This window comes from Xiphophorus hellerii, chromosome 14 (assembly GCF_003331165.1).
Source record: "Xiphophorus hellerii strain 12219 chromosome 14, Xiphophorus_hellerii-4.1, whole genome shotgun sequence".
NCBI lineage: Eukaryota > Metazoa > Chordata > Actinopteri > Cyprinodontiformes > Poeciliidae > Xiphophorus > Xiphophorus hellerii.
In genome coordinates this window covers 24,526,243-24,539,582 of record NC_045685.1, presented here as the reverse complement: position 1 = coordinate 24,539,582, position 13,340 = coordinate 24,526,243, and the positions used below count along the sequence as shown (strand labels likewise).

Here is a 13,340-nt window from a genome sequence, read left to right as displayed (position 1 = left end):
GAATGTACAGAATCACAGAGGAGGACAAAAAAGTCCCAATACAAACAGATAGCCAGCAGCGACGCTACATATTAAAACAAAGATTTAAAGGAGAGTTTCATTTTTCTTTGCAGTTTTCAGGTTTGTAAAAGTGTGAGTGTGTGAAAACGTTTGAAAGGTTTTATGTTTCATTGGACACAATGAAACAAATCTGGAAATCTAAATTCACACATTTTATGTAAATATTGCCAAAAAAAACGTCTCTCCATAAACTGCTTGTATAACAACATAGACAGTGTAACCAACGGTAACACATTCCAAAGATGAAGGAAAACTCTGTGATGTCACAACTAGAGTCATGCCTGTGATGTCATCAGCACTCTATCCATGTAACAAACTTCTACCTTCTTGTCATTGCTTGCTGCACTACTGAGGAGTTCAGACGCACGCAAAGCGCTTTTACAGTGAGATTGTTAGCAGACTGATTTGAACAAGTACTATTTTGTCAAAACATGGCACATCAAAGCCAATATTGTTCCATCAGTGATTTAGCCAAAGGACGTCAGTATGGGTGGGTAGGGAACAGACCTCCTCCCTTTGATTTCCACATAGAGATACAACGACTTGCCTCTCTTTTAAAAATGGAGAAAGCAAAATTGTTTGACCAGAACCAAAAGCTGGACGATACCCAAACAAAACTGGAGGAAACAAAAGCTGAGGTAGAGAGGCAGAGAGCTCTTAAGGAGATTTTCCTCAGCAGGAACATCGAGTTGAAGAAAAAACTACAGGCAATTGAAAAGGGCAACAATCCAGAGACTCTCAGCCCAGCAATTATCGATTCCGAGGTGGACAGCCACACAAAACAGCAGCTGCAAGAGGACTTAGACCTAGCGAAGATAGATCATATTGCCACAGAGCGAGCGTTCATGTCAAGGATTGAGGAATTAAAAGACAAAAACAGAGCACTCCAACAAGAGCTGGACGACATGAAGGCTAAATACGAGGAGCTTCAGTCCAAATCTGAAGCAGACATTAGTGAGATCAAACGTCAGGCTGACCTGCAGGTGGTCAATGAAGAGAAGATCAGACAGGACCAAAATTTAATAGAGAAAATGTCCAAGGAGATCAGCAGCTTCAAGGAATCCGAGAAATACCTGTTGAGAGAACTGGAGCAGATTAATGGTTCATACGAAGAACTAAAGTCGAGGTATGAAGCAGATTTGACTCATATGACAGAAGCTAATTTGGAAAAAACCAAGCATGATATTATTGAGCTCATCAAGGCACTCAGAGCAGAGAAGGACAACCTCAATCAGAAAAATGCAGAAGATATCTCTTTCCTCCAATGGCAATCAACTAAAGCAATAAAACATCTGCAATCTGTTCTGGAATTCGCAACAGTTAATTACCACGAACTAAAAGCCAGATATGAAGGAAATGTTCTGACTCTAATGCAGCAGTTAGAAACATCTAAGCAGCATATACATAAAGAGATTAAAACTTATTCAGAGCAAATGATGAGTGTCCTGAAGATTATCACCGAGCTTAAAGCTGAGAAAGACAGTCTCCTAAAACAACTGACTGCTTCTCAACAACTTCCCTCCGGCTGTGAGCTTAACTCACAGCAGGAAAACATGAAAACTGATCATCAACACAAACACGAATTAGGACCTGAGAGACAAAAAGAACCAAACGAGAAAGACACTACCCCGGAAAACAAGGTTTCTGACACTGCGTCCATGGATCAGGACCGTCTGACAGAGGAAACCCTGTCAGAAAACATTGATGTTCCTGATGCCTCTCCCAACCAGGTAAACGACTTTATGGAAAACATGCCGAGTAACTTAGAATCCATGGACGTGACGGACCGCTCTGTGGAAAATCTGTCACAGGAACCAGTGGGGGCAGTCGCCGAGGAAAAATCAGTGTGGAAGAAGATACGACACTGTTTGGGGCTCAGAAAACCACAAATGTTCAAGAAGAAAAGCAAGAAAGCCTCTGAGTCAAGCGATTAGTAAAAAATGTAATTTCTGAACCGTTTGAAACCCCAAAATATATTTCTTATTTTAGATCCCCCCCAAAAAAATGACCGTGGGTTTTTCTCCGGGTGCTCCGGTTTCCCACAGATTTCCAAAACCATATAAATTAGGGTTATTGACCAAAGTAAATTGTCCTCAAAAAAGGTAGTATTAATTTCTGGAAAATTTAATTTGCAAACGGTTCCGATTGGAGAAACATTTGTGGTGAGAAAAGCAAGAAAACCTCTAAAACAAGCAACTAGTTAAAGAGTCCAGGTCAGTCCTGAACCATTTTCAAAACCCCAAATTACATTTATATTTTAGACTACAAAACAAAAAAGGACAACACGGTGATGCAGTGGTTAGTGCTGCATCTTCACAGAAAAGCGTTCTTCATTCTCAACCAGGCGCCTCTTTCTGTGGGAGTTTGTCTGTTCTCCCCGTGTTAGTGTGGGGTTTTCTCCGGGTGCTCCGGTTCCCCCCAGGATTTCAAAAATGATTTAAATTGGGGTTATTGACTAATGTACATTGTCCTCACAAAGGTAGTATTAATTTCTAGAAAATTGAATTTGCAAATGGTTCAGATTAGAGAAACATAGTGAGAGTTGCCCTCCACAGGTTGCTCTCCGCAGGTTGCTCTCCACAGGTTGCTCTCCATAGGTTGCCCTCCGCAGGTTGCCCTCTGCAGGTTGCCCTCCACAGGTTGCCCTCCACAGGTTGCTCTCCACAGGTTGCTCTCCACAAGTTGCTCTCCACAGGTTGCTTTCCACAGGTTGCCCTCTTCAGGTTGCTCTCCACAGGTTGCTCTCCACAGGTTGCCCTCCACAGGTTGCTCTCCACAGGTTGCTCTCCACAGGTTGCTCTCCACAGGTTGCTCTCCACAGGTTGCTCTTCCCCACCAGTTTCTAGATGCAGTCAAGGTTTTTTAATGGGATCCGTTTTAGTGGCCTTAGCATCTCGTCTCTGCTTTTTGCAGATGTGATGAGGTCCTATTGGCTTCATCAGCTGTGGGCAAATAATCTTTGTCGTAGGCCTAACAAGGCGAATGCCTGAACTGGAAAAGGAGGGGCCCTTGCTGTTGCTGTTGAGCCATGTTGCATTGCTTGATAGCTAGTTGTTGCCAGGAATAAACCCAGTCCTGTTTTTTTCCTTTGCAAAAGCTGTTCTTACTGTTGCTTTTGATATATTTTAAAGAAATGTTTATTGTCACAATAGAAGGAGCAAAGAGTCGGGGAGGAGACAACAGACCAGAGGCCAGCAGCAGGACCATGATGTAGGATCTTCTCTTACCTGAGAATAATTTGCTTAAGACGAGCAAATTATTACAGACACACAATTACTTATCTTAGAAATACGTAATAATTTGCTTATTATCTTAGAGATAATTTATTTATCTCTAAGATAATAAGCAAATTATTACTTATTACAGATAATAATAAGCAAATTATTACTTATCTTAGAGATACGTAATAATTTGTTTATTATCTTAGAGATAATTCACTTATCTGTAAGATAAGCAAATTATAACTTATCTTAAATATCAGTGATAATTTGCTTATGCCCTAATTTCCACACGACTCACACAAACACAACCCTAATGCGCTTCATGTAAGTGGAGCACAAAATCAACACAATGCTTATGAGCCACACAAATGTGGACACGTTGTGTGTCTGACCCACACAAACACAAACACGCACAATGCGACACAGGCACACACATATATTCCTACATAGCTTATTTCTTACAAATGAAGTAAATCATAAAAATAGTCAAATAAACCCCAGCTAGTAGATATGAACGCTCCTCTTGCCGGTGCTCAGATTCTGTGTCTGTGACACCCAGAGGAGGTGAAATGATCCCATATGCCCCATTTATATTTTATTTGTAAATATTTCTGACAAAATGTTGTTGCACCAATTATTACAGTAGTTTAATTTTTAGCTTCACCGCACAGTCACATTTAGATATAGAAAAATCCATATAGGAATATTGGAATATTCCAATGTTAGCTATTGGAACAGTTAGCATGCCATGACGGCAACACTGTCTTTAGAAGACTGCTTGATACTGGATATTACGACATTTAATTTCTATTTACATTGAACTGAATTGGTGATTTGCTGATGCATATTGGAGCATTAAATATTTGACCAATTCTGACATGTAGCAAGTGGTTACTGGACACTTTTGTTGTTCACACGTTGATTGATATGATTCCTTTGGAGCTGAACACAGTTCCCCGCCTGCTGCTGTTTACTCAGGATGATTTGCGTTCTCAGATCCTTTCTCAGGAATCATAAATGTTTATGCAGGAAATTACAACACCGTCTCTGTCCTGAATTTCAATTATAGAGGCAGAGGCGAAGGATGAGACAAAGTCAGTTTTGCTTCGTTCTTTTCATATTTTCTTCAGTCACTTAAGGAACCGCAAAACTAATTTTGTGGTAAAATTCTGCAGAATTCATGTGGTTTGTTTCTAAGTCAGATCAGGATAAAAAATTCAAGCTTATGATTTTTTACTAAGTGTCCAGATGAAAAGCTAACTGGGACTTAATGGCCAACATGGTGGAATACTTCAATAGAGGCTAAAAACACGTTAGATAAACTGAATGCAGTTGACATAAACTTCAACTCCATGATGATCAAAACATTTGTTTTTTTGGGGTTTTTTGCTGATAAAAGAGTTAAAAAGTATTTTATTGTGATGTGATCTTCTATAAAGATCTTATCAGAAATAGTTTCTTTACTTGATGTAGAAAGATCATATGATTGTTAGAGAATAAATTCTCAGAAGGATGAAAGTTAGTCTCAGTTTGAACACAATCACACTGAAAATGTTCATGTCAATTGTAACAGTTATGTACGGTGGCCGACAGGTGCAAATGCGCAGCAAAAGAGAAAACATGCAAACAAAAAAGAAGACACCCCCGAATGAAATGCAGCAAACAAAAAGAGAGACGCAAACACCCCCGAATGAAATGCAGCAAACAAAAAGAGAGACGCAAACACCCCCGAATGAAATGCAGCAAACAAAAAGTGTTGAAAATGGAAGTGCTCCAGACCACTAGGGGGAGTCAAAGAAAATAGCATTCATTTCTATGGGACCAGATGCAAGATTCTTCTTCTTCTTGGTATTTATTGGCGGTTGGCAACAAACTTACAGTAGCATTACCGCCACTTACCAGTATGGAGTGTGGTTCGAGATGGTCTATAAACTTTCACTTTCTACCTTTTCCCTCCATTAACTCCTGATTAAACATACCCCCACGCATACACACCTGCTTATATTATCCAACTTGCTTATAGCTTTATATACCCCTCTTTGATATTCTTTACACATTCACACCCAACTTGCTCTACTCATATCCTATGAAATAGCTTTGTTTTTTTAAGATACCGAATAATTATTTGAATATGTCTACTCCCGAAATCTCTCCTCAAAAATTCTATTAAATTAAACCTTTCTTTAATACCTACACACTCTCTCAGCATGCATCTTCTCTCTTCTTCATACTTACAACACTCTAAAATAACATGCTCTATTGTTTCAGACTTCTCACAATAATCACACTTTCCAGATGCAAGATTCAGAGAGATACCTTTACTTTCTTTCAAATTTCTTTCTCTGAATCTTGCATCTGGTCTCATAGAAATGAATACTATTTTCTTTGACTCCCCCTAGTGGTCTGGAGCACTTCCGTTTTCAACACTTTTTGTTTGCTGCATTTCATTCGGGGGTGTTTGCGTCTCTCTTTTTGTTTGCTGCATTTCATTCGGGGGTGTCTTCTTTTTTGTTTGCATGTTTTCTCTTTTGCTGCGCATTTGCACCTGTCGGCCACCGTAGTTATGGGCTAGGCAGCTAACTGCGGCTACATAAGCAGCATCAGAAGAGTGGCCTTTTAAGGAGCCTGAGGTGTGAAAAAAACAGGACGCAGTGCTTTTAGTTTTGGTGAATATATATTAAGTGATTTGAATAAAAAAAACATACAATTACAACAACACAATGAGACACATGAGAATTGAGTCAGAATAAATTGATTTCGAAATCATAAAGTCCATAGTCCATTCCTAGCTCGCCATCTTTCGATCCAGATGAGGATCTGATCCGACAGGTGAAAAAAAAAAACCGACCTAAAAGGTCAGAAAACCCGTTAAGTGTTTTATCAGAAACAATTATGTACAAATATAACACAAAGTAAATAATTATTAAATTTAAACATGTAGTTTATGCATACTAAATGCAAATGCAATAATTAGATTCCTCATAAATAATTAAACAAACATTTCAATCAGGTTAAATTAACCATAATTTAAATAAAACAAAACTATCATATTTCAACTAACCAATTTAAAGTTAAAATGCACTTCCAAAATATCAATCAAGAAAAATAAAATAAATTAATCATCAAATACTCAAGCAGAGTGAGGGAAGGAAAATAAATAAATAAATAAATATACTGCGTAATATCAACTTAAGTGTAGCTACATTCTGTTCTGATCAATTTTATCTTAAACTTCAGTGCCTCAGCATCAATGTAAAGTGTCAGAATACGCACAAAATTCAGCAACAAGTTACCTTTTAGAAGAGAGTGGGGCGTACTGAGCCACAATCAGCACTAACAGAATCCTGGTGGCGGTCCAGGTAAACAATGCCAGTGATTCTAATAAAACAACCCTCCAATGAGCAATCGAGCAGAAGTACCACATGAAAAAGTAATACTGTTAACAAATAACAAACTCATCCAGCAATCAAATCAATAGGTTCAAAGATTTTTGGAGGAATTCCTGAGGAAGACGCCAACAGCAAGCCACAATCAGTGGAACAGGTGAGGATCTTTTACTGCGCACTGGAGGCGTGGCTTTAAATAAGGTAGCAGAGTTCGGGCAACACAGGAAGTGGGCCCGCAAAAATAAAAGTCCTTTACTAATTGCGGGTTACACAATGCAATATAATCCCGTGAGTCCACTATGAATAATTCAGCTCCTCCGGGGGAATCCCGAGGCGTTCCCAGCCGAGAGACATAGTCCCTCCAGCGTGTCCTGGGTCTTCCCCGGGGCCTCCTCCCGGTGGGACGTGCCCGGAACGCCTCACCAGGGAGGCGTCCAGGAGGCATCCTGACCAGATGCCCGAGCCTCAACTGGCTCCTCTCGATGTGAAGGAGCAGCGGCTCTACACTGAGTCCCTCCCGGATGACTGAGCTTCTCACCCTGTCTCTAAGGGAGAGCCCAGCCACCCTACGGAGAAAACCCATTTCGGCCGCTTGTATCCGCGATCTCGTTCTTTCAGTCATGACCCAAATCTCATGACCATAGATGAGGGTGGGAACGTAGATCGACCGGTAAATCGAGAGCTTCGCTTTTTGGCTCAGCTCTTTCTTCACCACGACGGACCGGTACAGCGCCCGCTTGACGGCAGACGCTGCGCCAATCCGCCTGTCGATCTCCAGCTCCCTTCTTCCCTCATTCATGTACAAGATCCCAAGATACTTGAACTCCTCCACTTGGAGCAGGACACCCCCCCTGAACCGGAGAAGGCCCTCTACCCTTTTCCGGCTCAAGACCATGGCCTCGGATTTGGAGGCACTGATCCTCATCCAGGCCGCTTCACACTCGGCTGCGAACCCCTCCAGCAAGAGCTGCAGATCACGACCTGATGAAGCCAATAGGACCACATCATCCGCAAAAAGCAGAGATGCGATCCTAAGGCCACAAAAACGGATCCCCTCAACACCTTGGTAAAAGGAGATAGGTAAACACCTGGTTTTAGACCACAATAACTTATTAGTATGGTGTAGGGCCTCCTTTTGCAGCCAATACAGCGTCAATTCGTCTTGGGAATGGCATATACAAGTCCTGCACAGTGGTCAGAGGGATTTTAAGCCATTCTTCTTGCAGGATAGTGGCCAGGTCACGACGTGATGCTGGTGGAGGAAAATGTTTCCTGACTCGCTCCTCCAAAGCACCCCAAAGTGGCTCAATAATATTTAGATCTGGTGACTGTGCAGGCCATGGGAGATGTTCAACTTCACTTTCATGTTCATCAAACCAATCTTTCACCAGTCTCGCTGTGTGTATTGGTGCATTGTCATCCTGATACACGGCACCTCCTTCAGGATACAATGTTTGAACCATCGGATGCACATGGTCCTCCAGAATGGTTCGGTAGTCCTTGGCAGTGACGCGCCCATCTAGCACAAGTATGGGGCCAAGGGAATGCCATGATATGGCAGCCCAAACCATCACTGATCCACCCCCATGCTTCACTCTGGGCATGCAACAGTCTGGGTGGTACGCTTGTTTGGGGCTTCTCCACACCCTAACTCTCCCGGATGTGGGGAAAACAGTAAAGGTGGACTCATCAGAGAACAATACATGTTTCACATTGTCCACAGCCCAAGATTTGCGCTCCTTGCACCATTGAAACCGACGTTTGGCATTGGCACGAGTGACCAAAGGTTTGGCTATAGCAGCCCGGCCGTGTATATTGACCCTGTGGAGCTCCCGACGGACAGTTTTGGTGGAAACAGGAGAGTTGAGGTGCACATTTAATTCTGCCGTGATTTGGGCAGCCGTGGTTTTATGTTTTTTGGATACAATCCGGGTTAGCACCCGAACATCCCTTTCAGACAGCTTCCTCTTGCGTCCACAGTTAATCCTATTGGATGTGGTTCGTCCTTCTTGGTGGTATGCTGACATAACCCTGGATACCGTGGCTCTTGAAACATCACAAAGACTTTTTAATAATAATTCTTTATTTAATCAGGTAAACCCCGTTGACATCTAGATCTCATTTTCAACATTACATTTGAGATTAGAATAATAAATCAGACTAATTGATGAAAAAATACTTTTAATTTTGTAAAATGTCATGAATATGACATTTTTTGAAAACTGTCTTGAATTCTGATATTGAGGAAATGAAAAAAATTCAATTTGTGTAAAAACTCATGTTTTACTGTTATTGCAAGGATCTTTAGATGCTTTACTTAAAGCTGACATTTAAAAATATGGCAACAGTTAATGACGATGACAATCACTGAATAATCCATCAATATTTATTCAAATCAACAGTTATTAAAAAGCATATTCTGCTCAAAATACTAGTGTATATTTTAACAAACCTTTTTAATAATATACTTTGCTTCTCATAGCAAAGTGTAACAATGACAAACATTTGGGAACATAAAAACATCTCTGTGGTTAGCTCTAAATCAAAATCTGACCAGATCAAAATAATTTTAGAGATTTTTTTCAAACAAACATCATAGAGTTTTATTGATGGAAAAACAAGAACATTTCACTGCTTTCATTTCTAAAGTATTTTACATCCAGTCATACACAGAAACTTCAAATAAAAGCTAAACTCAATTATTCTACATGGTACAGAACTCCATGAAAACTGAAATGCACAGAAATTAATCCTGTCTGAATGTGTTCCCCTCTTTAACTTCAGTATCTAATGGGATACTGATGGGGATCTTAAGTACAAATACGACTGAGAATTAAAACAAAAAACTGGATTAAGGAAAACAAGCTGCTAGGCAAAAGTAGACCTCAGGTTTATCTTGGTCAGACAGTGAAAGACACAATCACAGTGAATCACTAGCAGCCTGGAAGAATCTGTTGACTTTAATATGTTCAACTTGCTGTTTACATCATCTGACCAGATTTTCCATAAGATTAGATGCCAAATTGGATCGGATCTGTTTTGGACCTATGGATTCTCATCAGAGTGAGTCTTCATGTGACGAGATAAATTACTTGTGTTACTGTAACTTTTTCCACAGCTCCCACATGAGAATGGCTTCTCACCTGTGTGAATTTTCATATGAACATTTAAATAATCTTTGCGAGAGAAACTTCTTCCACAAGACCCACAAGAGAAAGGCTTCTCACCTGTGTGAATTTTCATGTGACGAGTTAAAGTATGTTTGTCACAGTAACTCTTTCCACAGATCCCACAAGGAAAAGGCTTCTCACCTGTGTGAATTCTCATGTGAACATTTAAATGAGTTTTTAGGGAGAAATCTCTTCCACAAGACCCACAAGCGAAAGGCTTCTCACCTGTGTGAATTTTCATGTGACGAGTTAAAGTATGTTTGTCACTGTAACTCTTTCCACAGATCCCACAAGGAAAAGGCTTCTCACCTGTGTGAATTTTCATATGACGAGTTAAAGTATGTTTGTCACTGTAACTCTTTCCACAAGTCCCACAAGAGAAAGGCTTCTCACCTGTGTGAGTTATCATGTGGACATTTAGAACGTTCTTTCGAGAGAAACTGTTTCCACAGGATCCACAGGAGAAAGGCTTCTCACCTGTGTGAATTCTCATGTGATGAGTTAAAGTCCCTCTTTCACTGTAACTCTTTCCACAGGTCCCACATGAGAAGGGCTTCTCACCTGTGTGAACTTTCATATGAGCATTTAAATTACCTTTTTGAGAGAAACGTTTTCCACACGACCCACAAGAGAAAGGCTTCTCACCCGTGTGAATTCTAATGTGCCGAGTTAAAGTATGTTTTTCACTGTAACTCTTTCCACAGATCCCACATGAGAAGGGCTTCTCACCTGTGTGAACTTTCATATGAGCATTTAAATGAGTTCTTAGGGAGAAACCTCTTCCACAAGACCCACAAGAGAAAGGCCTCTCACCTGTGTGAATTTTCATATGAACATTTAGAGCGTCCTTTCGAGAGAAACTCTTTCCACAGGTCCCACATGAGAAGGGCTTCTCACCTGTGTGAACTTTCATATGAGCATATAGAAGGCCTTTCCGAGAGAAACTTTTTCCACAAGTCCCACAAGAGAATGGCTTCTCACCTGTGTGAATTCTCATGTGAACATTTAAATAACCTTTTTGAGAGAAACGTTTTCCACACGACCCACAAGAGAAAGGCTTCTCACCCGTGTGAATTCTCATGTGAACATTTAAATAACCTTTTTGAGAGAAACGTTTTCCACACGACCCACAAGAGAAAGGCTTCTCATCTGTGTGAATTCTCATGTGATGAGTTAAAGTATGTTTTTCACTGTAACTCTTTCCACAGATCCCACAAGTGAAAGGCTTCTCACCTGTGTGAATTCTAATGTGCCGAGTTAAAGTCCCTCTTTCACTGTAACTCTTTCCACAGGTCCCACATGAGAAGGGCCTCTCACCTGTGTGAACTTTCATATGAACATTTAAATGAGTTTTTAGGGAGAAACCTCTTCCACAAGACCCACAAGAGAAAGGCCTCTCACCATTGTGAATTTTCATATGAACATTTAAATAATCTTTGCGAGAGAAACTTCTTCCACAAGACCCACAAGAGAAAGGCTTCTCACCTGTGTGAATTCTCATGTGAACATTTAAATTAGTTTTTAGGGAAAAACCTCTTCCACAAGACCCACATGAGAAAGGTTTCTCACCTGTGTGAGTTATCATGTGGACATTTAGAGCGTCCTTTCGAGAGAAACTCTTTCCACAGGATCCACAGGAGAAAGACTTCTCACCTGTGTGAATTCTCATGTGATAAGTTAAAGTCCCTCTGTTACTGTAACTTTTTCCACAAGTCCCACAAGAAAAAGGCCGCTCATCTTTGTGAATTCTTCTGTGTCTCAGCAAGATATCGTTTCGAGAAAATGTTTTATCACAAATTTTACAAGAATATAATTTTTGACCTGCGTGCGCTTTCTTGTGCTTTTTTTGTTTTGAAGTGTCAGTTCTGCTTTTCTGCTCTTTGGTTTTCTCATATTTCTCCTTTTGTTTTTGTTCTTCCTTTCTCTTTTTTCCCGGGTCTTCAGAATTGATTCCTTCCTGATTTTGGTTCTCAGTTTCTGCAGAGCCATGAGAGATGAGTTGGTTCCTCTGTGGTTCTGTTTCATTGAGAACCTCCTCCTCTTCACACACACAACATTGTGGGAGATCTGGACAAAAAGACAAAACAAAAGCCTTTAAATGTCAATCAAACAAGGAAGTCTTCATTTTAATATTTTGTTGGATAAAAACAGGATTTTTTTCTGGCTCTGGAAAGAGGTTCTGCAGCATCCGGTGCAGGTCCACCAGGTTCCGAAACAGCTTTTTCCAACTTGCCATCAGACTGCTGAACTCTTTACTGGACTGCACTCAAAATCTGGTCTCCACTTCATACCTTGCACATGTACAGAGCTAAATAACTTCTGTTTTACTGTCAGTCCTGCTCTTTATATTTTATATTCATATTTATATTCATATTTTATACTGTATTTTATTTTATTCTGGAGTAACCTCACAACATTGGAACCTCAAAACATTGTCCTGAGCCGTATGCAACGAAATTTCGTTCTGTATAAACCCTGTGCATGCAAAATGACAACAAAGTCAGTCTAAGTCTATTTGACTATTTTGATGACATTCCCTTTAGCGCAGCTCCATCTAATGGATGCATAACGTAACTCCAGCCTCTACTGTAGCGTCTATTCTATGCGCCTTAAACACGGTGCAACTTATATATGAAAAAAGTTTTAAAATAGGCCATTCATTGAAGGTGCGCCTTATAATGTGGTGCGCCTTATAGTGCGGAAAATACGGTAATTATGCTTTATAATAATTGTAAAAAATAAAGGTAAATGCTTCACGGATTTCGCCTATCATGGGTTCTTTTGGGAACACAACCCCCGAGAAAAACGAGGGTTCACTGTATAGGTACATGTTTAAATAAAATGAAGATTGTTGAACTACTGACATGTCTCTGAAATTCCAAGCAAAAACTTTGTGTTTATTTTCAGAAAATGAGAAAAGGTCAAAATAATTTAAAAATGCAGTGCTTTCAGACCTTGAATAATGCAAAGAGAACTAGTTCATATTCATTTAGAAACAACAAAACAAATGTTTTAACTCAGGAAGAGTTCAGAAATCAATATTTGGTGGAATAACCAGGAGGTTTTCAATGGGGTTTAGTGCAGTGGTCTCTTCATTTTTTCCAGACCTGTATGTAGTTGTTAACGGTTTTAGTTGGACAAAACTATTAAATTTCTTATGTGAATGTATGTAAATAAGCAGTGAAGTTTAGAAAAATGCACCAACAAATAACTTCTCTTGGTCCTTAGCACTGCTGGGGGCTAAGGACCCCTAAAGGTCAGATCCTAGAATCGCCCCTGGGTTTAAATATTCTGCTATTAGAGCAGAATACTCCAGTCCAGGTTTGAAGAGTCTGGGTGTTGTAGTTTTTAAACTAGAGTCGATTAAAGATGCGGAAGGAAAAAATAGGTGGAATCGCCCTTTAGCCATTTCCCGAATCGGAAGCTTGAATTGGAAACCAACTTCAGCTTCGTCTTTCTTAAACCTGATTAATCAGTAAAACATGAAGGTGTTTCGTACCTAT

General features: G+C 40.2%; 4 protein-coding genes across 12 annotated transcripts in view; 1 reads left to right on the top strand and 3 right to left on the bottom strand.

Moving 5' to 3' along the window:
- Window positions 1-13,340, bottom strand: part of LOC116733103 (immunoglobulin superfamily member 3-like) — a 919,724-nt gene that overhangs the window by 209,383 nt on the left and 697,001 nt on the right. The window lies entirely within an intron of this gene.
- The window catches only part of LOC116733131 (butyrophilin-like protein 8), a 766,651-nt gene that overhangs the window by 220,354 nt on the left and 532,957 nt on the right, over window positions 1-13,340 (top strand). The gene's annotated exons all lie outside the window — the stretch shown is intronic.
- Window positions 1-13,340, bottom strand: part of LOC116733102 (gastrula zinc finger protein XlCGF57.1-like) — a 366,755-nt gene that overhangs the window by 324,882 nt on the left and 28,533 nt on the right. The gene's annotated exons all lie outside the window — the stretch shown is intronic.
- Window positions 9,020-11,886, bottom strand: LOC116733107 (gastrula zinc finger protein XlCGF57.1-like). The gene is made up of 2 exons (XM_032583832.1): window positions 11,407-11,886; window positions 9,020-11,322 (listed from the first exon to the last, which is right to left on the bottom strand). Exons 1-2 carry the CDS (start codon window positions 11,504-11,506, stop codon window positions 9,713-9,715), a joined length of 1,710 nt encoding a protein of 569 aa, XP_032439723.1. The 5' UTR covers window positions 11,507-11,886; the 3' UTR covers window positions 9,020-9,712.